Raw genomic sequence first — 27,504 nt, 5'->3', positions numbered from 1 at the left:
CGCCGCAAGGAACAACTTTACAGAAACGGGAGAGCGCAGTGCGCTTCTCTGATCTTTCACGAGTTTTGCGGCTGCTCAACAGAGCAGTGCATGAGGTGGGCCTGTACGAGCGCCAATGGGATACGATATGTGTGATGTGGGTGACGGATAATTGATTCGGTGAGGTGTGTTGGCGAGACTCGTCTCACAGATGCGAACGTAGTCAGCGCCCAGGCGGGAACGGACTCTGGTGAGCTCTTGTAACCAGGTGAACGAGCCGTTCTGGCTGATACGTATCAGTGAGAGTCTGCCAGCGTTTAGATCTCGTGGCGCACCTGCCTTTCTTCAAGGTAGCACCCGATCTCTTCCTACACTGAGCTCTCCCTCGAGATCACACGGGGCGGTCAACGCGCCCACTTCGACGGCGCGATGATGGATATGATGACTCTGAGTTCGAACGCCAGTATCTCTACACCATTCTGGTACGCGTTCTGTCCCGAAGTGTGAGTCGATCGCTGTCTGGGTAGGACTTGCTAGACTTGCCCTTAGGAGAGCGTCAACGTCTTACACGCATCACAATCTTGACCACGACTCCATTCAGCTCATAGCACTTGAACCATGGGGCAGGTGCTGCCAATAAACCTGCCCTCCGTACGGAAGAGTACAACTAAAGCAACGTCAAGCGACCCGAAGATATGTTCCGCAGACGTCTTCAAAATGCCAATAATGAACTCGATGATTTACTCCTGCCCCCAAATCGGAGCGCCGCCGAACGCGTACGGTGTTGCAAAGGAAAATGACACATCGAAACGTTGGCGGCCGCCAGGGGAGCCCCATTCAACAAACACAACCTGAGTGTATGACAGAGAACAAGTCATTTAGGACGGAAGACCTAACCGTCACTCCATAGAAACAAAAAAAATCTAGCAATACAGTCACACGACATGGACACGAGTCTCGCTACCTGCACCTTTCTTCCCTCTTACCACAACGCTGAAAACAGCGTATAGACGTTTACAGTTTCTCTTTATGATATACGTAATAGAGTCCTTTGGCTCCGTCTGCTAGCAAATTTAGGAAACCGGTTGAGGAGAGGATCTCTAGAAGACTATGCACCTCCCCAGAGTCAGCAGCAAGCCTTAGTTCCTTCAACAGCTGGGCCTGGACAAAATTGATGAGCGAACCGAAAGTGTCGACCTGCATAATGTCTGTCAACAGGTGAGCGAACGACCCAGCATTCCTCTCGACGGCATCTGCGATCGCGTCGAGAAGAGGATCAGTAATTCCGCACAAGGCGTCGGCAATACGAAATCTCTTGACCAGTCCGATGAACGAGCTGCTCAGATTTCGGATGAGTTCCTGCACCAGGCGGACCATTTCCGTTTGCCACTTGTTGTCTTGCATGAGGGCCTCGAGCTGAGTGACGGCCGACAGCACGATCCCGTGAACGAGGACTAAAATGGGCAGCATCCCGTCTTTCGTGCGCGCTCTCTTAAATTTTTCCTCCACTGCTCCAAGGTTCGGCATAACCGCGTAGTGAAGCGCCCGGGTCAACTGCGCGAGACCGTTCCGAATCATGGTCTCGGGGGCGAGGACGTTCGGTTTTGTCAGCGTAGGCAACACGATGTTGTCAAAGATGTTGACGCACGTGGACATTGCAATGTCTTTCACAGAACCAGGGACAGTCGCTTTGGTGCGCAGAAGAATCGCGGTTTCTTTAGTGCTAGTGCCCAGCGCCGACGCAATCCATCCAGGAGAGTAGCGGTGAACCTTTAGAAGCTCAGCCGATACTTTTTTGTAGAGAATTGAGGTGACAGGCGTGACACTCATCTGAACCATCGCCACAGAATGAAGTGACTGCTCGGGCTCTGCATGGAAGGACGCAGTTGAGTGCTGATTCGATGCTGAGACATCTCGCTCGCGCGCGCTGTCCTGCTGAGAGGCCGCAGTGACGCGCCGCTGGAGGTCACGCTGGACTTTGATTTCCTCACGAGCCAGAGCGATCTGTCGCTTGGAGGTGGATGCGAATCGCTGGACGGCCTTGATGGCGAGCATAATAGCTGCGTCGACGATTCTTAGGATTGAATTTATTAGTCGTTTGCTCCACTTGCTCATCGTGTTCCGTTTCTTTCGCAGCTTGTCCAGAACGAGATCTGCGACTTCTGCCAGATTTCTGGCCAAAGCTGAGGGCCTCCGAACGGACGGCGGGTCTGTAGGCGTAGTCCGCGGCGTCGAGCTCGCATCGCGAACCATGCGGAAGAAGCTGATGACTGCAGCGTTGTGCGGAGGGTAGAGCGTTTCGCTGGTGTTGTTCAGTTCACTGAAGTCTTCCATCCACAACGCGTTTGGGCCTCGCGTAAACGAGAAGCTGTTCAGCTCGAGACGCATGATCTGATTCCTCTTACTTTGGTGGAAGAAACGGTGCAGAATAGGTCGACCCTCTGGGAGGCGTCGACAGAAGTCGACTGCCGTCTTCACACCCCTCGCGCGCCTTACGTAGGACATGAACCGGCAGACGGTAGGATAGACGGATCGGTCGAGCTCATCTGTCAAACTGCCTGCGCGAGCGTGCAGAGCGAGTTTGTGCAGCACTGACGCGAGCACCGTTTCAGTAAGCGGTTCGATTGCAGTGGAATCAAAAAGCTTTTCTCTCGCAGACATGAACGTGTTCCAGTACCGGACGATGCCCGCGTTCTTTGTTGCGTCGTCCATCAGCTGGACAAAGAAGTTTTGAAGCATCTGCACATCTTCTGTCTCTCCTGCACAGCTCACGCGCTCCGCGAAAGTCGCCTCCACTTCCGCGACTCGCTGAACGAAGGACGGAGAGAAGTTAACGTCCGCCAGAACCTTCTCGCGGGCGACGTCGAGGTCTCTGCAGGCCTGTTCGATCTTTCCGTGCTTCCCTGGCACATTGTTCAGGGATCCACACTTGGCTGTCGCGATGAACTTTTCCAGGGGATGGTGCTGCAGTTGCGGGGGGACTTCAGCGCCGGCATCCCGCAGCAACTGCCGTGTGTGGATCACTTTTTCTCGGAATGCCACGATCGGCGCGATGTGCACACCCAGCACGCTGAGGGCGGCATCGTAGGAAGAAGCTGAGATGGTGTCACAGACGATGGGGAACAGCTCCTGCAGCCGCTCTTTGTAGTCTGAAGGCATCACGCCATTGAGGGTGAAGTCCTCGCTTATTTTCGCCATGTTGTTGATGTGGAAGAACTGGTGCCGACTCCACAAGATCCGCTGTGTAAGATCTAGCTGCAGTTGCTGCATGAACGCAGCCTTGAGAGCCGCCTCGCGAATTATCGACAGAAAACGCGTACGGACAGCTGTGTCCGCCAACTTCTCGGTCGCAAACTTCGCGCCTTGTGTGGCGCGCAGCGTGTGCAGATAACTGCGGACCTGCCCCATCAACTGGAGAAACAAGGGATGGGAAAGGGGAAGCTGGCCTGTCCGGCGAACAACGGGGATCAGTTCAAGCAGCGATTTGTCGATCACCTTCAGGCCTGGACTCTCCAGAATCAAGACTGGCGTCGTCGGATTTTCTGGATCAGCCATGAGTTCGCGAAGCTCGACCTCGATGAAGTCGCGAACCGGAAATGGCATTCTCAACGAATCCATATCTGATGTTGCCATGTCATACGGCACCCCGGACTCCACTTGTCTCCGCCATCCATTCCGAACCTCCAACTGCGGAGAGAAGAAAAGACAGAGCATATCAAGACACACATGGGCGTCTCGAAGACACCTTCTCTGTCAAGGCTCCCCGCGCACATGAGACGGCGAAAGTACTCCGCTCGATATCCGCTGCCCATCGAAGTGACGAGCCCACTCGTTGACCAGCCACAAAGAACGTCTAATTCACAATCCACAGAACACTTGCACTTGGAGATGTCGAGACACATTGAATCATCACTGGCGGACGAGAAGTCTTTCGAGATTTTCTTGGAGCTTCAGTCATATGTCACCAGTCGTGCGGTTCGCGGCTTGACTCTACAAGGGAAACAAAGTCGAAGCTACAGAGCCACCAGCAGTGGACTGGGGGCGACACAGCGTTGCAATCAAAGTTGTGTAAAACCACAGTTTCGGCATTGTACGTCGCAGTTAAGCAGCAACAAGCAGGTTCACGGGCTCGCCTGCTTCCCGGGGACCAATCCAAACATGTCTCACAGCATATGGGAGATGGCGACATCGAAAACAGTCTGTGGCAGAGCGTGCAACACGCATCAAGCCATTCTCACCGAAGAATGCCAAGACGACGCCTGCAATGAATCCAGAAAAGTGTATACCACTGACTACATCTAGACGATTACCAGGTTCAAGATCGTTAATATGAATTGGTGGACGTAAGCCTTCCGTACAGAGTACCATTAGGACGGGTTTATCACAGGGCTTACTGCGAAGCGGCCGAAGGCGCCTCGGAATCCCCAGAGTGCAATCAGGGCGTTCCAGGTGGCTTTCTGAAGGATGGCTCGAGGATTTTGCAGAACCGTCGTTTTCAAGTGAAGCGGCGGTGTAAGGACGATGAGGACACGAAGCGTCTCGTCGTCGTCGAAAAGCGAAAGCATCCGCCGGATCCACTGTATGTCAACCTTGCCTGAAAAGTAGTGCTCCACTTCCGGGGTGATCTTCCACTTTGCAATGATACTCCAGCCGTACTGGATGAGCGACATGGCTTCAACGAAGCTCAAGGGTTCCTGAAGGCAGCCCCCAGACGCAAGATCTCTCATAATGAAAAGCAAGCTGCAGGCGACAAATTCGAGCACATTTTCCCGTCTGTCTGGCGAAAACCTCCTCCCTCAACCGCTCCTCGGAACATGAAAAAGTCATTCACAAACAGGGTGGGGGTACCTCTCGGGGGTATTGCTGCCGCGTCGCCAAAACACTCACCGTAGGGTCGTCTCTTCCTGTAAAATCGAGGTCCCGGGCAGCGAGAAGGAACTCCAGGATGGCCGGGTGAGGCGCGAGCTGAACCATGACGAGCAACGAAGTGTACACATGATTCCAGAGCACCTCCGGGCTCGGGCAATTCACAGGCGAAGCGGAGCAGCCGCGCCGGATGGCTGTGTCCTGAAGCGCAGATTGAAACCCCGTTCCCTCTGCATACGGATTCTGGTGCAGCATGGTCATCAGGTAAACCATGTAGCGCGGGCGGCCGCCGTTCATTACTCCGGTCGCCGGCGTCTTGAGCGTAAAGGATAGCTCTCGAAGGCCAAAGCAAATCTCCATGTCTCTGTAGACCTGTTCGGCGTGGGCTTCCAGCATGCTGGACCAGCTGTACTTTTCCTCCGCCGTCATCACGGAAGCCGGCTCTACAGAATTGAGCACAGCTTGACCCGCGTTCCGGAGCACCTCAGGAACGGACTCGGTCTGGACACCACGGGACACAGACGTGTACGTCTTCAGCAGACGCAAGAGACTGATGTGTGCGTACTTCAGAACCTGGTACTTTTCCTTAGTGTCTTTGACGCGGCCGGTGGCTTCCGCCTCGAGGAAGTTGTCGTAGAGCTGCAAGAGCAGCTGCTGGCTGACGACTGTCAGAGCAACAATCTTCACTGTCACCGGGGGGTTCCGGCTGTGCATGTACTGTTCAATCTCGTCAAGATCGCCCACTGCATACCTCCCTGACGCCTCCACCGTTTCTGTGGGCCAGTACTTGAAGAGCGCTGGCGTCTTCATCTTCTTCTTCCCAATGTAGTGGAGGAGCGGGGAGTTGCGGTCGGTAATCCAGAGCGAACCCCAGACGCCATTGTTCTGTTCACAAATGTTACGCATTTCCACCGTTTCCCGCATGCCTTCCGGGCAAGGCTGGGCCAGACGTTCCGCTGTGAGCAGCTCGACATCTGACCCCAGAGTGTCCGCCTTGGTCGCCTGAATATTCGACAACGCAAGTCCCAGCGCTTCCTTGAAAAGCTGCAACTTGTCCCCCAACATGTCCACCAGCGTGTTATACTTGGGTTGGCGCAGCAGTGCATCGAGGCTGATCATCCAGGCAGGATTGAGAGACGCCTGTGGCTTCCCAAAAATTTCGCTGTCTAGGTAGTCACGCTCCCGAAACACCTTCTTCCCTGAGTCACTTGTCGACGACATTTGGCGCCGGAAGTCCCGTCGCTGCCGTCGATAATATGCATTGACGACTGAGTTCCTGAAAAGGACAGTGAATGCCGTCCAATGGATGAGGTCGTAGCTCTTGCCTCCATGAGCGCTTGCAGCGGCAATGCGCGTTCTGAGGTCCTCCAGCTTCTCATCTGACAAGGGTCGCTGCAGAACGCGCGAGAAAACACAACGCGACACAAGGATATATAAGGGGAGATACCCAGCGCGCGAGTTTACGACGATCGGTTTGAAGGAAAGGGAAAAGTGCAGGCAAACGCCAGCTGTAAGCGCGAGAAGGGCGACTCTGGTCCTCAGCAGCATATCGGGAACGGACCTGCCCCGACGACTTAAGGACAGTGTCTTTCAGACTCTCGCTTTCGATTGTCTTGCGTTTCATGCTCAACCATTCCGACAGGAAATGACTCCTGAAAAGGGAGGAGACCAGACCTACCTCGGCCGGTTGCTCGACGGTTTTCGTCATGTCCGGGTTGTTCGTTGGCGTGACCAAAAAGCGCTGGCTCACGAATCCACTGGGACTGTTCCAGCTGAGGGATAACCAGGAGCGGCCTGTGAGCAGAGAGACACAAGCAGGAATTACGAGTCAATAGGGCCACAGTGTTCCGCAAGAGAGATTAGCAGTCCGGGAAGGAGAAACGTTGGGGAATCTCCAGAAGCAGAGGCAAAATCCTCCGGGGCGATGAGCAGTTCTAAAACTCTTCCTGAGCGTTGGCTGGCGTGGTACGAAAGTCAGCACCGGCTCTCACTGACGACTCAAGCTGAAAGGCTCGCGAAAATGCCCCGCGATCGAGGTGATCGCCACTCACAAGTCCCTGTTTCTGCGAAAGACTGAAAACCGTACGTTTCCGTCACCCACCTGACGTGTCAGTGCTGAACTCGACGATCTTGATACACTTTGTCGTGGATTCCTTGGAGCGATGGAAGCCCAGACCGCCCTGGAGACGCTGGAGGAATGTCGCCTTCACACCACAGCGAGTTTTCACGGTCCTGTCGAGTTGAGTGATATGGGTTTGATGATCAAACAGAGATACGAGGTAGCTCTTGGCCACCTGATGCTCTCCAACCAAAACAGTCACCTCGACAGATGTCGGTCCGGCAGCAGCCGCGGCATCGTCCTCGCGTGGAAGCGTCACCGTGAGAGCAAAGTCGAGCGAGAACCAGTTCGGCTCGGAGAGGTACTCGTACAGAAGCAAGTGCGTGTACAGTTTGCGCTCGATCATTTTCCCAGCTTCCTTCACGAGCGCCTCAGGGTTTTCAATGCCTGGGAGGTGCGTCGCGAGCTGAGTCAAGACGTCTTCAAGGCCCTCCGAGCTTATGCTTTGCAAGTGCTTGATGATGCCCGGAATCGTGCTGTTCAAATCCTCGATGAGGCCCCCGTGTTGAATAGCCTCAGCGAAGAGTGACGGAAAGCGAACCGAGAGTGTACACTTCACCTTCTTAACAGGGTGCCGCACGACGATATCGCCTGCATGACGCTGTTGTTTGTGTCGCCTGAACTCAAAAGTGAGCGCTTGATTTTTGACGACGCCGCGCAGTTTCTTCAGCTGCCGCAGAGTCATATCTTTCACATCCTTGATCCAGAACCTGTGGGCGAGCTCTCTCTGGCCGTGCACGATGGTCAAGTGAAGCTCGCCGACGAAACCTGTGACCGCAACGCGCGCCGTCGGGAAAACCTCCAGTCTGTACTTGTTCGTGTGCGTCTGCCAGGCCTTCTCCGTGAGCGAGGGAAAGCCCAAGGGATTTAGCGGATGCGTTGGCGGGAACAGGCCGAAGGCAATGATCTTCTCCAAACGCGTCAGCCCCGCTGTGACTTCTGGAGAAATTGTGATCGTCGGATTGATCGCGGCGAGGGCGCGGTCCCGGAACACGGCGAGGACGACTTCGTAGAAATCCTTCAGTCCCACGGCGTCGATCAAGGAAGTGCCACGAACAATGTACAGAAAGATGGCCGGGTGAAGCTTCCGCGGCCGGTACAGCAGCTGGTGGGCGATCGCGTCAGCGCCGTTGGTCACGACACTGACGACAAAGTCTTTCAAAGTACGCACGTAGTCTTGGAGCGTCGGCGTGATGAAATACCGCTTCAGCGTGATGAGCATGACCGCGGCGCGTTTGCGAGTGAACGTGACGAGGAACTCGGCGATGTCTTTGATTTTTGAGGCCAGGTTCAAAGCGTCGAGGTTGAAGCGGCTACTCAGATACTGGCGGATGATGCCGTCCAGGAAATCAACTGTGACGTAGTCCCGGATGCACTGGACGAGAGACTGTTCGAGCTGAGGCAAGAAAGGTTCGAGAATATTAGCTGCAAGCTCCGGCAGCTCGAGGTTGTCGATCATTTGCTCCAGCAGATTCTTCATCGAGTACGATTTGACGAAGGAAATAATGGGCGGCAACAAGACCAGCAGGAGTGGAACGTTCACGCCGAAGTAACTGTCCAAAAAAATGCTTACCATCACCAGGCCGGTGATCACTGCAGGCGCCACATCGCCTGATGAAGCATCAGAATGGTCGGGAGTATTGGCCGTCTTCCAAGGATTCACAAGCCGCAACAGAGCTGGCGTCAGGGCCAGACGCACGATGGAAAGCACTGAGGTTCGAATCATGTTCATCATGCTTTTGCTCTTCGAAAACCACCTGAGGAGGCGGACAAGGTGTTTGTGTTGACCCATCGATTGAACGAGAGATACGGGAACCGGTGTCCGGATCATCTCTGCGGAAAGCAGCGCAGAATACCGACAAGGCAATCTAAATTTGTAAAATCTGTCTTTTCCTAACAGACGCCTTCTCTAGAAAGACAGCTGCAAAACATCGAAGACGAGCTCACACGTCATGTCGTACCTGAACGGCACTTTTTAGCATAAGATGCGGTCGTGAAAGCAATTCCTTCCAAAACCGGGGGGTTTGTTAGTATTTATATCATAAACATGTTAATGATATATCGGGAACGATGAAACTTATTTAATTAACACAACAACAAAATACAGACCATGGGAGAGAAGACAATCGAATATGTAACTTCATTCGTGGACAACAAAAGAGCTTTCACGCTATGCCTACTGATTTTCGAGTCGCTCAAGGAAGATTTGATCCTGTTTATGATTTAAGGGATGTAAAGGTGCTCTCAGGGTCTAACCATCGGACCCAAAACCAGGAGTCCAACTCGTAATACATACTCCCCAGGAAACGCTCATGGATCCTGCCGTCACAGAGATGATTACTGAGAAAGTCGTGCAGGGAAAACGGTTCGGCAGGCTGCCTGATGAAGCCATTCCAGAGGTAAGGAAACGGCTCCCGAAATCCACGGAAATTACCTCGCAAAAAAGGGAGGAGACTCTAAAAGGGACCTAACAAAACAGTGTAACTGAAAACAGGTCTAGCCGACCAACTTGTTCGTCTACAAAACTATCGATTTCTTGCGGAAGCTACATATTTGCGTGTAGCGCTGGAGATCTTTTTCTGGGAGAGAAGGGTGCCAGTAGCACACCGCAGCCGAAGCAGTCTCTGGGCGCGACGCGGAACAGAAACATTACTCACCTGTGGAGACTTTCAGGAGGAGAACTTTCCGCTTCCACTCGGCGAATGCCCTAATTCGTTTTATGTTACCGATGGTAAGGGCACTGTTGCCACTGTCGAAAATCTTTTGCTCCCTGAGGCGGTGCACCAACGCATCTGCAGACACACCGGCCAGCCAAGAGGAGATCCTTGATGACGAGGCAACACTGGCGCTCGAAGAAGTTGTAGCAAAAAGAGAGTGATCAAGTCGTAACAGATCCGGCTGAGACATCAGCAAACGCCGACATGTGAGTGTGCGTATGTGCTCTGTCGACCGTTCAGTTTACCTGTCACCAAAAAGGCTCCAAACTGATTGAAGTGCCGTTCCTTGACGTACGACACTGCTCGATGAAGACCTGAAGCAACACAGGAAAGTTCACGTTCACAGCTTCCACTCTAAGGATCGCACGGGCATCGGACAGGGCAATCAACCATTGCCTGCGATCAAGGAATGGGCAAGATCAAAAGATGTCGTACAACTTCCAGCCATGGCCACCGTGTGTGCAGGTCTGTATTCTCAACTCACATGCCTGCCGGTAGAAGATAACGAGTACCGACTGGAGAGAGCTTACCTTGAACAGCACCGAACAGCTGGTACGCCTTCTTCCTCCCAAGAACGGAGAGGTAGATTCCGTCGCTGCTGTTGATGATCCCCTGGCGAACTGACGCCCACGTGGAGTTGGGTCGAATGTAGAGAGCCTCTGCAATGCGCACCCACACCTTAGCTTCGGCGTTCGCGTATCGGTCGATCTTGATGACGCTGAGACCTTCTTTTTCTGCACACAAAATCACAGATCACTGCTCAGATGCACGCGACTCTCTTGTGCAAGAAAACATCCTAAGCGCAAACGAAAAGGAAAGGATTCGCTGCCCTGCGATCCTCGTTCCTTACTCTCGACAAGCGCAACGTTCCTCGCCTTGTCCATCCACTCCTCGTAGGTCTGAGTCATGTCCTCCAGATCGGCCTTGGTGACAGGAGTGTACCTTGCCAGTTTTAAACCTCGTGACCGCATGCGCTTGAGAAACAGTGCTGCAGATCAGTCAACCGAAACCACCCTGCTGCAAAGATCGCTGTACACGAGACCCACACGATGCCCACTAGGTCGCCGATAGCGAACGCTGAGGGAGCTCAAGGTGTCTCGATTTGAACATCTTTCCAAATAAGTTGTGCTCTTCGCAAAGTATGCGGAAGCCTGCTATCAGACGTACCGTGAGGCAAAGATATCAACTGAGGGCCTAGTAGAATGAAATGGCACTCAGCGAGAATACTTTCCACGGCTCGCAACTCACAGAATCTGTTTGGGAATATTGAAGGCGAAGATTCGTGATTCATGTGGCGGTCTTTAGCTACCGTAACCAAGGGGTATTCTATTCTAGTTTCTCGAGGTGCCCACAGGAGAATCAACTTGGGCGAAGCCTGCCAAATCACATCGACCGACTTTAATCTAGACGCCCTCTCTCACAAGCAACGGCTACGAGCTTGCAGGCAAAAATTGTCGCAGTGTTGTTCTGTGGAGCTTTCCCCACGTTCCAAACTTTTCTGCAGCAACTGTGGCCCCCCTCATACATGCCTGATTGCAGCATAAAATAAATCTGACGCCAAGCAGGAATTTCTTTCCCGAAATGAGTGTGTACTCACACGTGCATGCGGCGGCACCGAGCCTCCAGAATTTGGGTTCATGGCAGCTCTGCGCCATCCCCCGTTCGTTCTCTGAGGTAAATTACAGTCACAAAAAACACAGAATCAGCACACAATGAATCTGCTGTTTTTAATGAGATCTCTCCTCCAAAGGCGGCGTAAACCATCGAGAGGACATAGCGCTTCTACATCCTGCATCACATCCGATAATGACACATGTACCAACAAAAACAATAGAACTAAGAATACTCCTGACACCAAGAACAGCAAAGATATCCATGTCTTCCGGCTTCTCGCCCCTAGATCATATCATCGTTGAGGCACGAGACAGGCGATTCTTCGTACCCATTCACCGACAGCTGCTCGAGTGTTTCGCAGAGCGGCCCCAGACGCACTGCAGGTTCACAGGGCAACATTCGCAGTTACGGTGACCTCATTAACGTCAACCATACGTGGTGTCCGTACCTCCCATTTTTCGTATGTCAATATTCACTGCTTGTTGCATCCACGCGATATGCGTGAGGCGGTTGTCCGTCAGATTTTGGAAGACTTCCGCCCACTCTGCGGCCATGCCTTGTGACCGCAAGCCCTGGATGAACTGGTCTGTGACGGCATGCAGAGACATCAGCGGCTGACACAACAGAAAATTCAATACTGTCGGATCTGTCGACGCAAAACTGCGAAGGTCCGCGTGTCTACAGCAAGAGTGTCTCCTTCCTGTTGTGGACTATCGCCTGGCACAGCGATTCAGTCCTGAAACGTAAGGCGAATCGAAACGGCTTTTCCTTACGAGCAGCAGTGGTCGCTCCCTGGTGGGCGAACTTATCCCTGGTGCAGCAATCGTTGAGGACCGAAGTGACGACTGAAAGGACAGCATAAGAAGCCGCCGGACCAACACTGTTTTCACCGCATACGCCGCTGGCACTCCCCGGTAAACGATTGAGTCGGAGCAACGACAGCACCGGGAATATCTCCACTGGAGCGTCAGCATCTCTTCTCAAGTTCATGTAGGCAGCTGCACCGCTTTGTCTGTCTAGGGTCCCTCCATTCGAAGGTCAGTCACGTCGTCGCCATCCGTCTACCTATGTTTGCGGTGTCACAGGCGCGGCATTTGGAAGGGAAAGTGGCAGTGCTCCTTACTTTGCTTTTTGTGGCGCTCGCGCTGCTCGAACTCAAGCTCGATATCCGACGCCCATGATGGCGCTACAGGACCAGAACAAATACACGTGGAAACATTCAACGGGACTTTGCAGCCCCGGGCGAACGCACCTCTGTCGAATGGAACGGCGGGGCATTCGCAAACTTAAGCACATGACCGCCTGTCTTGGGATTCCACAGCCCTCTGTCTATGAACAAAGACTGAGATGCTACATCAAACAGATAATAGAACCTTCCGCTCCTGGAGTCAAAGGAGACATGGCTTGATTTTGTGAGTGTGTGAATTCCACGGTGGTGTGGATCTACTGCAGATCCGTAAGATCAACAAGTTATGCTTTTGAGGCTTTTCTCCTGACTGTCAACTAGCTCGGCAAGGTGGCACCGAGCCGCTTAATCGTTTTTACTCTGCGGTGGCGACGCAGAGTGACAGTAATAAAGGGAGTGGAACAAAGCTGAGGAGGCAGTGCACGCCAAATTGACCAACCCAGGCATCCCTTGTCATATTACCATTTTTCTTCACAGTAATCTGTATGACAGCCAGGGAATCGCGTAGACGCCGCTGAGCGATGTCGAAGCATGTTCGTTTGAACAATCGCATCTGCTCCAAAATATCCACGTTAGCTCCTAGGTCCGAAGATCCCACCGCGGCAGCGACGTCATTAGTGAGTTTGGTCAGGATCGTGGACCACTGCGGCAGTGTCAGCATCGACCTGATGCCTGTGGGACAGGCATCAAAGCGTAGAGGCTATATTCATGTGCGTCTCTGTATCTGTGTATAAAAGTAGATGTATACACCCTCATTTGTGCACATAGATGTGCGCAGGTACACGTACGTCGGGTGGCTGTATCCGCATATATGAAGATGTATGATCATTTGGCAATGTCGGAACTCGGGGCGTCATGGCCACCAAGAGACGCAGAACCCATAAAAATGGTAAGGGGGTCGATTTGGCCACAACCTGTCTGCAGTGATGAGCTGAACCTTTTCCAGGAAAACTGCCTTCAGAGCCAACGTGACGATTACCATTTACCCTTCAGAGCGCTGAGATACAGAACGCTTTGCAGTGACCGCCACATGCTTGTGAAAAACTGCCAGCACTCACTTTCAACAGATCTTGTGGGGTTATCTTCCAAGTCAATTGAAACCGCAGGTAGTGGAGCATCAAAGATCCCCGAGTACATCGCGTGGAAGTCAGCAGGCGCGTAGAACTTGGACAAGGCTCGGAAAGCGACTTCGGCTTTGTTCGACGGTTGCCAACTCCCGCCGGAAGAATCACTGGTGCAGAGGGTACGATGGACATCCTCAATCGTGGAAATAAGCTTTGTGCGCTGCCCTCGCCTAATCCCAAGGACCAGATCCTGTTCCGCTGTAAAACCACAAACAAGACGCACCACACTGCTCGCTCTCTCACGAATGATGCACTTGCTAACGTTTTCCGCACGACGAAACGGGGGATTTCAAAGTATCTCCGCGTCCACCCCTCTACTGAGGAAGCCGGCTGAAGGTAGGTCCTCCAGTCTTTGTCGGGTCGCCTCTACCGTCCTGTTAATGATGGCATGTGTACGCCAGAATGTGGGAGGCTTCAAACTTCACATGGCTTTGCTCCGAATACTGACAGTTCAAACGCGGCTAGCACTCCAAACAGACGGCGATGACAGCGAGCAATGCACAGGTGGTTGCTAGCAAGCTGTATAGTGGACTGATGGTGAGTAGGCGTGGACGTAGAAGTTTCTCACCTTTTTCCCGACAGAGAGTCAGGGTGGCCGACACACGCCTCTTGAGCTCCTGTAGCTCGTTTATACACGGACTTCGCGTAACCATGCACGCATGGAGAGCTTGACGCATTGTGAGATTTCTGAGGATCTCGGCTTCAACAATCGACCCCGCTACACGCGGCCGGAAAACGTCATCTGAAATCCGCCAAGTCAACAGATCAAAACCCAGGACGATTGTGTACGTACATCATGCATCTGTGTCACTTGGCAGCATCCACACGGCACCGCAGCAGGTGGGTAAGAGTGATTCAGCCAATCCCGCTACCGTGTGTGAGCGTCTATTTCGAGGGTTTAGTTACAAAAATAGCAGCAAGATGGCAAGTTACTTTATGCATGCTACAGCAGTCTCTTCCGGTTTCATGTGTATGTTAATTCACATGGCTCGAAAACAGTGTAGCCGGCGCAGGTGCTTTTGTTAACCCTAATCCCTGAACGTACAATTCTTTCTGTTCACACCGGACAGGGACCTGCCACACTTCTTCCTGGCAGCAGAAAGAACATTTTCCCGGAACGAGGGAAACAGGAACTCGAGCGAGGACATCGACCACTACTTTAGAACGTGCTTGTGACGACTTGTTGACTCGATGTGCTTTCATGCCTCCTCACCGAGAAATTCGCTTTGCTGCATGATGATTTCTTCGTTTTCTGGATTGGGTCCAAGCACTTTGGGTAGCTGTGCCGGTATCAGAACGCTGGGCAAATCCAGATCCGGATGAGCTATGATCTTGTCGATGATCGCAGATAGAGACTCGAATGGCGCCGCGGAAACGTATCGAACGGCCTCGACGGCGGCAGCCTGCTCTTGAAGAAAAACCTCTAGAACCTCTATTGCCTCTGAGAATCCACCGGAGCAGCACAAAGCTTGCAGGGGGAAGGTTTCTGGATTGACGGAAGCTTATCTGATCCAAATGGGCAGAAGGAAATACACCCATTCCGGCGGAGCCCTAGAGCTGTTTGACGTCTACGTCGACTGACGAGAAGTCAGATGTGATACCTGTTCCCGCCAGTCTTCAATCTTCCGTCAACACCTTGAGTCGATGCGCAAGAGGGGTTCGACTACGATTCGGTTTCGTATAGCCTTCTCACAATTTTTAGCAGCTTCCCTCCACACATATGGAGGGCATGTCCCACGGAAGCAATTCTCAGCTAACGATTGTCGAGGTTCCCGACATGTTCAGCTGACAGAACGGCACCTTGAACACAAAACAACTGCCTCCACGCATCACTCTTACCAGCAGAGTAGCTCTCCGTTGGTGCACCAGCCCCTGTGAACACACGGCAACGCAAGCACTCATAGATCTGCTGCAAACGAACAATATATGGAACTCTACACACAGAGAGCGAGTCTCTGCATGCGTGTGGCACACCGTGCAGAGCATAGCCTCAATTGCATACGACATACGTCTGTGTGTCCTGAAAAGAGGTCATCGAGCACCGTCAACGAGCACTGGTTCTATCCCACACCCCCCACGAAATCCGTTCGCCTTCAAAGTTCGACTTCGCCGCAACATGTAGTCTTGACGGGATATTTTTTGTCGTCCGCCGAGTAAGATGTCCGTTTCCCGCACCCGCATTTGTCCTCGCAGACATACTAGCAGCTCGAAGTCATCCCACTGCGGTTGCAGGGCCAGTTTTGCTTGCTTACCCTCTCGACGTCGCGACGCCATCTCCAGGTGTGTTTTCAGTGTGAATGCCGGCGAGACCACGTACAGACCACAGCCTGGAGGTCCACCTTCCGTGGCGGCTGGACCCCCCGGGCCAACAATCAGTTGAATGGCAAAGGAATCGGCAACGCTTTTTACTGCGGGCTCGTAACTAAACAGCTTCTCCAGCGGCTGACTCCAGATGGCCACTCGGTGACCAAGTTCTTCAAAAATGCCAGTGAGCACATTGAGAAGAGCTTCGAGCCGGCGTGGGTCGTGATCTGACGCCAGGACATCTTGTACCGATTTCATGATGCATTCCACTGAAAAGGAAAATCAAGCACAACGTTGCGAGAAGGAAAAAATGCCCAAATGCAGCGGCACGGTGTGTCTCAAGGAGATCCTGCGGCGAGTGCTGAGTAGGCAACCAGGCCTCGTCTGTGTCTGACCCGCGCTCCGAGAATCAGTGCATTGACTGTTCCATCAGCGCTGGCACATCTTCAGGTCTCCGGACTCTCCTGGAAATGTGCAGAAAAACGAGGTCGATTTCAGTCACTCCTACGTCATAGCAGTCCGCTATTCTGATCCCTTGATCTGGATAGTTCCTTCCCTTAGGTCCCACAAAATGGCTGCTACCTAGTCAGACAGCCTCTGAGCACGTACCCTCAGCAAATCTCATCTGGCTTTTCTTCATGTTGGGTCCGCGGCAGGCGCGAACGGAGTCGCAGAAGGTCACCAACTCTTGGGACGAGTTCGACCGGTCGCACGCATGAAGAATAGCCACCAGCATCTGCTCGATCAACCGCTTGACAGAATCGTGGACGCCTCCTTTACCGATGAAATAATCCACCGCCATGCGATTAAATGTCGCCATGACAGAACGCTGTCCCCGAACGGACCCATACATCACGCAAGTCTCTGTGGGGAACCGCTGGGCAGCTTTCAGACTCGTGCCGATTGCGGTGGCAAAGCGATATGCAGGAGCAAACTCAAGGCCGTCTTCCCCGTTGTCCATGCAGATGGAGAACGCACGCCAGTTCTTCATAAAAAATACATCCGGGAGGTGCTCGATTGAATCCGTGTCCAAGACGCCCTCCATTGTGAAGGGCTTTGCTTCTGCACGCAGCTCAGCCAGGGGAGTGGACAAAAGGATTCAGAATGCAGGGGCGCAAAAAAGTAGCGCCTCTGGATCTGGCTATAACATGCAGTCTCATCTGACTCCCCGCACCAGGGGCGCTGGGCGGTCAAGTAGGGCACATTCGCAGCAGCTTGTTCCCGCGACGAGCGCAACTACAATATCTATCCGACTCCCCAAGCTGCCTCGGATTCACTGGTGTGGTTGCTAACCTTTAGCAACGTTGGCTCCTTCCCTCTGCTTTCTCTCTTTTCGCACTGGCCGGAAAAATCGAAACAGGTTCGCAATAGACCTCTTCACAGCTCGTGCTGCACACAAAAAGCATAGTCCAGCAGAGATCCAGCTTTTCCCCTGAAACTCCTGCAATGCGGCATTTTTGTAACACACAAGAACTCCGTCGTGCATCCTGGCAGAAGAGAGCCTCTATGGCTCTACAGCAGCCGCTTGAAAGGATACGAGCATTCACGCACACACGTACACAGAGCCGTTTGCCCGACTCGACCACTTTCAATTCTGCCGTGACCCCGGATTGGCACATGCTGCATTATACAGTTCTGGATCACGGATCATTTGTACAGCGAGACTACCCTCCTATAAGGCGATTATGGCAGTGCACGGCCGCGGTTCGTCCCTGCCACTGCGAACCTTCTCACAGCTTGGATAATAAACTTTTACCCCTGAACATCCAGACGGTACGCAAAACCCGACAAAAAAATGTTAGCTCGAGCAACCGCACTGACTCAGTCGAGTGAATGAGAGAGATTACTTGCGGGTCTGATCCATCGAAGAAGCTTGGCAATTTCTCGGAAGCTCGATAAAGAGTTGTTCAGTCTCTGCACAACCTCCTCGTAGATGTAAGGCACCATCCGGCGCCACTCAGGGTTCTTCACAAATCCCTCCAGGCCGTTTGTCTCCGAATTGTTAGTATCTGCAAGTTTATCCCGGAGCGCCTCCTTTGCCAGATCGAGAAGCACATCGTTACCGGCCAGCCAGAAGCGCAGCCATGTGAGTGGGTTGAGTTGTCCGATGCCCATCGTCACGCTGAGCGCTTCTAGAAAAAATTCCTTCGATACTTTTGTCAGTGCGCATGTTTCATGGACCACGAACACGCCGGACACCGGGCTCTCTTGTTCCTTGCATATGGCGGTTTCGGCGGGAACGAAGACTCGGCTCTGGGTTGGCAATAGTTTTCCAGCAGAACGGAGCGTTGTGTACGAAATCTCCTCTAAGAATTTGAGTTTCGGAGCAATGTCGCTCACGAGTTGACGGAGCGAAACTGCACGCTCCCGTAATTGCCGCTTCGCCTCTACAAACACAAAAGTCGTTGGTGGCAGGAAACAGTGAAAAAGGAAAAAATATTTTGCTCCAATGGCGGGGCACTACACGACGGAGTAGCGGAGTTCGAGACAAAGTCACGTGCATGCAAAAGCCAATCAGCCAGCCTAAAATGCAGAGGCGTCGCTTCTTCACTCGCTGGCAGCAGGTCACCAACGAACGAACTATACAGTTCATTCAAGGCTGTGACAAGTGTAAGACGTATTCTGACCTCCAGCAATGGCTTCGACGAGATTGAAATTGTTTCCTCTGTTTTGCCCCAAGATGTGGCAATAAGGAACACAAAGAATGCTAACGCTTCTACTAGAACGCGTGTTGAAAAGTCCGGTGGAGGCCGCGCCAATGCGAAGAATTCTGCCTGCAGAATTCCGACGACTTGGAGCCTCTAAAATGTAGAGATCCTTCCGGGTTCGCGCAGCCACCAATGCGTACGCAAACTCGCAAAAACCTGGTGTCCGGCGAAGAAGACCACGGAATGCGGCTCTTGTCAGAACCCGAACGCTATCTGTCAGCTGCTGGAGATTGGATGTCTCCAAAAGCTCGCTTTCGCGAGGACGGCGAAGAGCTCGAAACTTTTCCAGTGCCTCAAAAACAGTTTTACAGCGGTGGAACGTCAAAAGCAAAAAGTACGTGTTGTTCGTCAAAACAGAAATCTGCGCGGGCATGGGGATGGGAGCACGCGCCCCGGCCTGCTGAGCCTCAGCCTCCACAACTTCGGCAGCCGCTGCGAAACACTCTTTGATAGTATAGGGTGTTAGAGAAGGAACGCCACTAAGGTGCTCTAGTTCGCTTATCATACGGTTGAACTCAAGCTCGTTTTTCCTGGCCGCCAACAAGCATGATGTCACAGAGGATCGGAAAGCCGGGGGGAAATCCGCCGTCCTTGACAACGACCCGAGCAAAAAGTCGAATAGGGAATCATAACGAAAATGGTAGAGATCCAAAAGCACACGCTTCAGCAAACGCTTGTCTGTAGCTTCATCTGTAACACAGGACAGAACAGAAAGCAGAGTCACGAATGTGCCATTGTGTAGACCAACTAATATATGTTCCTCCGACCGCCTGTGGCGGTCAGAAAAGTAGGACGCGGAGACAAGGTCCTTCAGGCTGTCAACTTCTGCGGACGGCTCTGTACAACTTGTGGCTATCACCATATCCCAGTCGCCAACTTGCCTTCTCCCCACTCCCCCGATTTTTGCACGTGCTCTTCTGTAGGCGGGTACCACCTCGTACTGCGACTCCAGCGACTCAACCGAAATGACCGGCATTTCTACCTAGTGAATCGTCAGTACCACATGTTCATGTTCGCTTGAATCTGCGTTGGAAACGAATGCCCACATGGATACACAGAGAAAATGATGAATGTGTTTTCCGAGCACCTTACGTATTCCAAGTGAAGCAAATTCTGTACGAGACTTGTTCGTAATTGCTTCAAGTGCCGCCTCTGCCTGGCCGCCTGACACCAACAGCACCGCATGCTGCGACAGGGTAGTTGGGATGAACATTTTGCGTCGAAAAGGATCATGCAGCTGTCCGGCTACAGTATCAATAGTGCGCTGCTGTCGCGTCTGAAGCTGACTGCGGCTGCAGGCCGATCGATATCCAAGCTGATACAGAAATGAGGCGCCAGAAAATAGCGGTCTTCGATCGTCAATGTCGAACACGAGGCGCTACAACAACCCGTTGCGAATCCAACTGCAGAGACCGGTCCACTTAACGCTCTTCGCTGGGTCTGATAAATGGTCACCAATTGTGGCTCGAGAGTTACGGTGACATACCCAGCTGGGTGTCGCTAGCGACCGCATCTATCTCGTTCTTGTAGTAAGTTGCGATCTGCTGAATCGCCTTTGAGGGGGCAGGTGCACCCTGGCCGAATTCTTCGAACGAGACCTGCAGGCGAGTGAACTCGGCCGCAGAAAGTTGTTTTGGTTGCTTGAGTGTTAGCCGGATCCAAAGCATCCTTGCGGCGGTCCGGCCCTCCGCTGATTGTAGGAAATGCGGATCCGTCGTTGTCAGTAACTGATACTCCTCTGGAGTGAGTTCGGGACCTGCCAGCACACCACAACACATAAGGAAGGGTCACTACGTCTCCCTTACCACTTTGCAGGCAGCCAGGGCGGTCACAGCTGCTCTTCCAAATGCATGCTCGTGGCAGCTAATCCACATATGTCATTCTGTCTGTCTCTAGATCTGTCGTACATCTATACATGTCTATTTCTCTGTATGTTTTTGTATATCGGTCATTCGATATATCTCCACTAAGATATGGTAACTTGACTTCTGCGAGCGCGCTCCAAGTTCTGAAGCTAGAGGACAAATCTCATCGAACAAAGTGCACGGATGCAGTTGCATGCGCACGTTGCCAGCAGAAGACCGCAGAGGCGTACTGTGTGAGCAGAGTAGCCGTCGATCACGAGATGAACCGCCAACGAATCCATGAATTTCACCATTTCGCAAAATGTTCCCCTGCCAAACAATTCACTGATATCACTTGGAAATGTGTTGGGGACTGCTCTGGGTTGGCCGCCAACTCACTATTTGCACGGACAAGGTTGACGACAGCCGGCCTCAGCATACGCCAATGAGCTTCGGCGCGGAGGCGCTCTGGCGCAAAGCGTGCGTTACTTATTTCCAGCCATAATCTGTCAAACATGTCTTCAAACTCGGCCGAAACTGCGTCGATTCTGCGGATACATGACTGGTCTCCAGGGTCACAGTTCAGAATCGGCTGCACAAGACACTGAGGAAAACTTCGCGATAGTGTTGTGCAGATGTTCAGGCGCTCAGGCAGCTCAGCGTCGGCGATGACTGCCTCAGTCACCGCGGCGTTCAGATGAGAAACACGTCGCTCAGCGTCTGCAAGAAATCAGAAGAGAGGCGACGAAAAACAGGTCAAGCACTGACACAGCTGTGGCCCCGAGCGTTTCACAATCACCCCTTCGCCTGGTCGGACTCCTCTCGCTCCCTACGGTTACGCGCTACATACGACAGCGAAATATATGACTTTATATGGGCGACCTTCAAAGTGAGAAGTTGCTGGCGCTGCAGCCGTGACGAACTGACCACGAAGCTATCAGAGAACACTGTGGAGAAATCGATGCATCTGGGGACGGGCGGCCCCTCTGTCGCCGTTTGTGCAGTATGATAGAAGGCGATGCAGCACACCGTCGAATTGGCATGAAGCACTAGGTGGAACAGACTTCATCCTACTTTTTCCTTTCCTCCCTGAAGGAAACAAAAATGTGACACAGCCGCGTTGGTTCTGGATATCCGCGATAGAGTGGCTAATGCTCACTGTGCATGCACAAACGATGAGCAAGCACTCGGGTGTTCAGTCCTCGTGGCAGAAAGCAAGCAACCACGGTCTCTTTCCAACGCATCAGTTCCTGGCTACATTGGCAAAGGGGATCTGCAGTGGCAACTGAAGCATTTGTTGACTTCGATGTTTGCCGCGGTCGAGTTGGACTTAATTTATTTTGTCCGCTTTCTTGACGGCAACAAGTGCAAAGCTCGGTACACGCTTTCCTACGTGTCTTGCCTAGCGACGGTCTACTGCAGTCCCCGGCTGTAAAGAAACCACCATTCCATACGTCGGGCACCTCTGACACCCCAGACTTGGACGAAGCAGTGACATCACAGCATGAGCACTCACCGACGAAGGCCTGGATATGGCCGAGAATTCGGCGCGCCTGATGAGGCCGCGGCGCACGGGGCACTGCATGAAACGAAAGGGGAAACACACAGACGGTCTTCGATTACTGACTTCAAACATGTCACCACTTCGTACTCACCAAATCGACTGTCACGCCGGCCGTCAAGGGCATCCCCTTTATGTGTGACCTCCGGTTTTAATGTTAACTTACTACAGACCATGGGAGCGAAGATAATCTAATATGTAGCTCCGTTCTTTTCAGTACTAGCGTTGCCGCAGCCTCCACAGTAACAAGAGAACCCCCCTGCTTCCCAATTTGAAAGGGATGCGTGACCGAGGAGAAACAAGGATCTTCTGCGTACCTATCACAGATGCTCTTGGGGCCTCCCATATCTTAAGTCCCGAAAACTGATGATCTGGGGGAGTCGATGGCAGAGAGAGGGACGCGACAGGCAGTCCCGGCTGCGGGACGCGCACTAGACCTTTGCTTGTGGCGATGAAGCTCTGACGTTGACTTGTACACTTGCGGCAACTGACAGAGAAAAGGCGGCCCACCTCGTCGAGGTACTCGATCGGAGCGGATTGAAGTTCTGCTACTGCGACAAGAATGAAGGCGGTGGTAAATCCAGAGGAGTCGAACGTCTCTGGCAGAGCGCCAGGACCGTACAGCGCTCGTTTCCGAGGTGTCTCTACGGGGGATTCGAAGCCCGCATGAACAAGTTTTTCCCGGATCGTTCGGAGGTCATTAGCAGGCAGCAAGTCGATTTGATTATCAAAGCTGCGTGAGTGGAACTGCCAGGCAAGTTTCATTACAGTATTGAGACGAGAGATGAAAGAGCGGCGCATGGAGTCCTGAGCGCCGACAGGACTATACAGTCGGAGGTCCTTTGCGACCCTGTAGGTTAGACGAGTGAGTGGAGACCGGTTGAGAAGTCGGTGAAGCGCCAGGAGCCCGCGAATGTTGATCTGCAGAGCAATCCGCACGTTGCTCAGTTCGGGGATACTGCTGATCAGTTCGATAGAGTTCAGTACGTCGTATCCATAAAAGAAGAGACCTTCGAGAATCGTCCCGATCAGCGTCGGCTGTATCCGGAAAGAAACCACGTTTTGGTTAGGGTCGTCTGCAATGGTTCGGAGTCTTTCAGCAAATTTCTTGGAGGCCTCCAAACGTTCTGCCGCAAGCCTAGCGCGCAGAGCATCTCTGATGGCTTGTTCCTTTGGGTGACGAGCAGCAGTTTGACCTGTGCGATTATTCCGTCGAGAAAGAAGATGTGCCAACTCCATGTTGAACAGCGGCCTCAGCGATGACGTGGCGCTGACAAACATGCTCTCAAAGCATGCTAAAGCGAAGCAACACACACAAAGACACAACTTTTCTCCACGCGGCAGATGTCAAGCTGCTGTGATTTAAAGCCGCCGTCAATGCAGTCCGTTTTTGTCCGTGCACGAGGGGGACGGCAGAAGCGGTGAAGGGAAATGTTGAAAAGCAAATTGCAGGCAGCGTCTTGTCGGGCCTATAAAAGCAAGAGCTGTGAATCCTGCCCCCTTCAGTCAAAGCATGATCTCCTCGCGTTGACTTACTCTCCGCCGCACCTCTGAAGGCCCTTGTGAAGTCTGCATCTTTTTGTCCTGAACAGAAAGCACGAAACCGACAGAAAAGAGATCCGTAGGTGGGTCTCAAATGGCAGCTGAATTCGAGTTGTCAGCCTGTCTCCGCTTGTCCGACCGACCATGGCTTGTGCCCGAATATACTACGGGTGCAGTTTCGCCAGTACAGGTGTCGTTGGTTAACGGTATGTCGCTGAGCTTCACATCAGGCGACATCGACGACAGTTCCAGCTACATATACAGTCAAAATTCTAGACGGTTCACACGATATTCCCTCCCTACCGAACAGAGAGGCGAAATCCCAGGTAGCCTGTAAGTTTTGGTCGGGCGCCTCTAGCACTTCGCGGCGGAGCTTTGTCGCCATAGCTGCAGTTAAGTGTCTGATCTTTATCTCTGAATGACACACAAAGCAACGATCGACCACAAGGCAGTCAACAACTTGCGACCTTGTCAAGACTAGGATCATCTAGAGAACTGCATCAATGTAGTTGTCGAGCACGAACAAGCATATCCACTCCTGAACGACAATTTGCGGGACTCCACATAACGTTCATCCGAACGCTCAGTCACAGTGATCTTGCTACTATGTCAGTCAGGTACTGTCCCGGAGATACACTGTATACCGCCTTGTGAGTATACCATCCAGACATCCAGAGTGAGGATCTCTGCAGAAAGGCAGTGCAGTTGTGGCCTTCGAAACCGAGCAGTGCAGATAGCTACCAGCCGCTCTTCACAAGATTCATGGCTGGCGTGTTCAAGTGCAAGTGTGGCAACCGACTTCGTATCACTGTTTAGTCCACATCCTCCGTTGCTTACCTTCGCGCGGATCTCCAAGACTATCCCAAGTCTTCAGACGACGGTACAAAGCCGACGAGAAAGACTTCTTGGTACGATAGAAGGTTCCAGAAAGAACGACCGAAGGTGGCGCGTGAAATGTGGCGTCGAATCGGGTGCTTACAACTGCAGAGTGATCCAAAGCAGACTTCTTCGATTCAGATCGCGTCACCGCGATATAAGCGAAGCGGCAGTTTCCCTGAACAACGGCCAAATGCCCATAATTGTTTGTTGTCTGCCAAGTAGCCAGGTGAAGGATGGTTCCGAAACCAAACGCATCCAACGCAAAGGCTTTCCGGGCGTCAGCACCACCAGAAAGCTCGACGCGACCCTGGCGACTGGCATCAGGCCCTACGTCTGCTGCTGCACTCATTTGGGGCAGCCGCTGAATCTCCTCCGCTAGAAACTCGAATGCATCTTTCTTCTCAAAAAGAAGTTGAAGCATCCCCTGACTGTGTTCGTAGTAGTAGTTCCACACCAGCGTAAGCACTTCAACAAACAATGATTTGGCCAAGGAGTGAAAGTATTGGTCTTTGTCAACGACGTGCTTGAAGAGGTCATTCGTTAGCGACTCGCTGCTCGCCGCCTTAGTCTGCATGTGGGTCTGTAACAGAGCTTCCATAGCCTCCCTATCCATAGTAACCCGGGAACGTGGATACTGCAGGACGCTGGAGAAAAAATCCTGGAGCTTGGGAGAAAAAAAGTCTTCCTCGAGAAGAACGTTCGGAAATTCGTTTAGCACATCGACTAGAAACATTTTCTGAATGCCCACATCCGATGTTTCTGCTGCCCTCACAAGGACTCGAAGTTCGTAGTCCTCCTTCACAGTCTGCATATTCTCCATGAATCTCCCGGCCAGCTTCTTTCTGGCTAACTGCTCCGCTTCATAAAAGCTTGTTAGTCTGTCCGACCAGGCCTGGTTTCCATGTTTCACCAAATATCTCAATTCCTTTGCCAACAATACGCGAAGGTCATTGATGCGCGCTTGATCCGCAATTGGCACCAGTTGTCGAGTGTGGACAACCTTTTCAAAAAGTCGCCGCAGCACAGCAATGCTCTTAGTTCCTTGAATTGCGGCGAACGACTCCATAGCCGGTTCTTGCAGCATTGAGGCATCTGCTAGTTCCTGCACCAGGGTTTGGCAAGCCTGCTTTGGAAACCTCTCGACCAAAATACCTGAAAGAGATGCCAGGAGAAAAGATAAGCGAGTGCATCTCAGCAAGACGGCTTAACGTATTTTGGAGCATCTTCGCTCAAGAAATGTCGGCAACGCATTGTCACGCAGACGCCCCTCCGCATCAGCCCTCCACTGAACGCATTCCAGCAAAGCGAGCAGCAACTTTACGGTGCGAAATCAGGCAATCTGATAACAGCGTCACCTTAAAGTGTACGGAAGTCGGTAGCATGATCTCTGTTCCACATCCGTCGAATCTGGACATGGCTAAGACACAACAGGCGAACTTCAAGGTCCTGAGTCTCTCACGGTCACGGGAGGCAGTATGCCCTGTGTGTCCCGTCGACATACCTGCAAACAGTGCCCTTGCAGTCTGAACACCGCAGCCACACACACCAGGAGTGCATTATCGACAGCTGACTCCAACCAAGGCAGTGTATGACTCACAAATCAACTGCACTGCGACAGAGAAACTGTCTCAGTATGCTTCACTGGACACACTGGTGGTCAGTGGAAAGATTCATCTCAGCACTCTGTCACTACGTCGGGGCTAAAACTAGGGAACATAAAATAAAGATACAACTCCATGCCCAGAGTCACAAATTGACAACCAGAAACCACTTTCACTGTAGCTGGGCTTACGCGTAACGGGCGTGGGGCCGTAAGGCCGTACTTGTACCCCACGAGCTCGGCTTGCACCAGAGCCGAGGCCTGGCCATTCCATCGGGTACTGAGAAGAATATCGAAGGCGGGCTCCGGAGAAAGAAAGAGGTCCCCGAAAGACAATGGAGAGGCGGACCCTGAACGGGCAGGCATAAACGGGCAAAAATAAGTGAACACCTTAATTTGGAATGAATTATTCGTTTTGACCGGTCGTTCCAAAATTCGTTGAAGAAAACGACCGCTGCATGTGCATGGTGTCTACCACGAACTGAACTAGATCTAACAGTTGATAGGGGCAGCCGTGTCAACGGTCTACCAATATGACAGAAATGTGTTTCACAGCATGGTCTTGGTGTCGTAGGCTAGTGCCTCCCCCAACACGTGAGGGAAAAAAGTGCGTACTATGCATAAAACCTGCCGTGACATCATCACCAGGCACCACTCAATACCTGCCTAGTTACATAGTAACCACGAAAAAGTGACAGATGAGCCCAGTAGAGATGTCGTGCAGCCGGATAACGCAGCGCGTTAAACGCTGCAGCAACAGTATTAATCCGTCAACTAGTGGCTATCCGGCAAATGAAATTTCCCGTCGAAAGGCACCACCCAACAAGTTGAATCGTTAGTCTAACGGTATTTTCTATACCGATTGACAACATGCACGCTATGGCAGACGGAGGCATCATTGAGAAAAAAGAACTTATATGTTACGCAATGTCATAGGAGAGAAACTCTAGCATTAAAAACGGTCCACGATACCACAATCAGGCGTTCACCGACGCGTTGACCTGCTGGCGCTACCATCGTAGCGTAAGTTCGATTTACGAAGTAAACGCGCGTGAGCATGGGACGGCACCCAACGGGTTGACACGGATCCATATTCTTTCACTGTATCGAAGCACCCAAAATAGCCCACAATGCAAATAAACTTTCCGGGGTTTCTTGAGACGCGAGTCCCAGATTCGCCCGGAGGGGAGACCGGTGACGGCGAGAAATCCACCCTACGTCTCTGAAGCTTTGGAGGAAAGTTACCACAACAACGGAAAAACGAGCAATCCCTTAAACAGCGTAGTATGGGAGACGATCTCTACGAGTTGACGACCAACGTCTAACTCACCCGTGTGGACAAACGGCGGTTGCCATGGCATACAAAGACATGGTGGAGAAGAGGCTAGAAGCAGCAAGGGTAAAACGAGAAGAATCGAACGGTAGTTGTCCTGAAATTTTCTAAAGGTACGCTGAATCTGG

The 27,504-nt window shown here is 52.4% G+C and overlaps 1 protein-coding gene across 1 annotated transcript; it reads right to left on the bottom strand.

The window, feature by feature from the left end:
- Nucleotides 1-993: 993 nt before the first annotated feature.
- Nucleotides 994-27,404, bottom strand: TGME49_266435 (hypothetical protein; the record flags this gene model as incomplete). The annotated part of the gene is made up of 34 exons (XM_018781429.1): nt 994-3,666; nt 4,374-4,673; nt 4,867-6,237; nt 6,524-6,639; nt 6,947-8,797; nt 9,622-9,756; nt 9,927-9,995; nt 10,212-10,415; nt 10,532-10,669; nt 11,279-11,350; nt 11,744-11,881; nt 12,069-12,140; nt 12,419-12,481; nt 12,944-13,153; nt 13,540-13,803; nt 14,174-14,347; nt 14,819-15,046; nt 15,445-15,477; nt 15,858-16,178; nt 16,519-16,971; nt 17,203-17,298; nt 17,757-18,296; nt 18,537-19,307; nt 19,710-19,781; nt 20,104-20,373; nt 20,861-21,181; nt 21,978-22,040; nt 22,340-23,317; nt 23,559-23,606; nt 23,868-23,978; nt 24,402-25,595; nt 25,945-25,966; nt 26,236-26,393; nt 27,374-27,404. 34 exons carry the CDS (start codon nt 27,402-27,404, stop codon nt 994-996), a joined length of 13,560 nt encoding a protein of 4,519 aa, XP_018636272.1.
- Between the last annotated feature and the right edge of the window lie 100 nt (nt 27,405-27,504).

Source organism: Toxoplasma gondii, chromosome IX, assembly GCF_000006565.2.
Source record: "Toxoplasma gondii ME49 chromosome IX, whole genome shotgun sequence".
Taxonomy (NCBI): Eukaryota; Apicomplexa; class Conoidasida; order Eucoccidiorida; family Sarcocystidae; genus Toxoplasma; species Toxoplasma gondii.
Note: the sequence above shows the minus strand (reverse complement) of the source record. Positions and strands in the feature narration are given on the sequence as shown.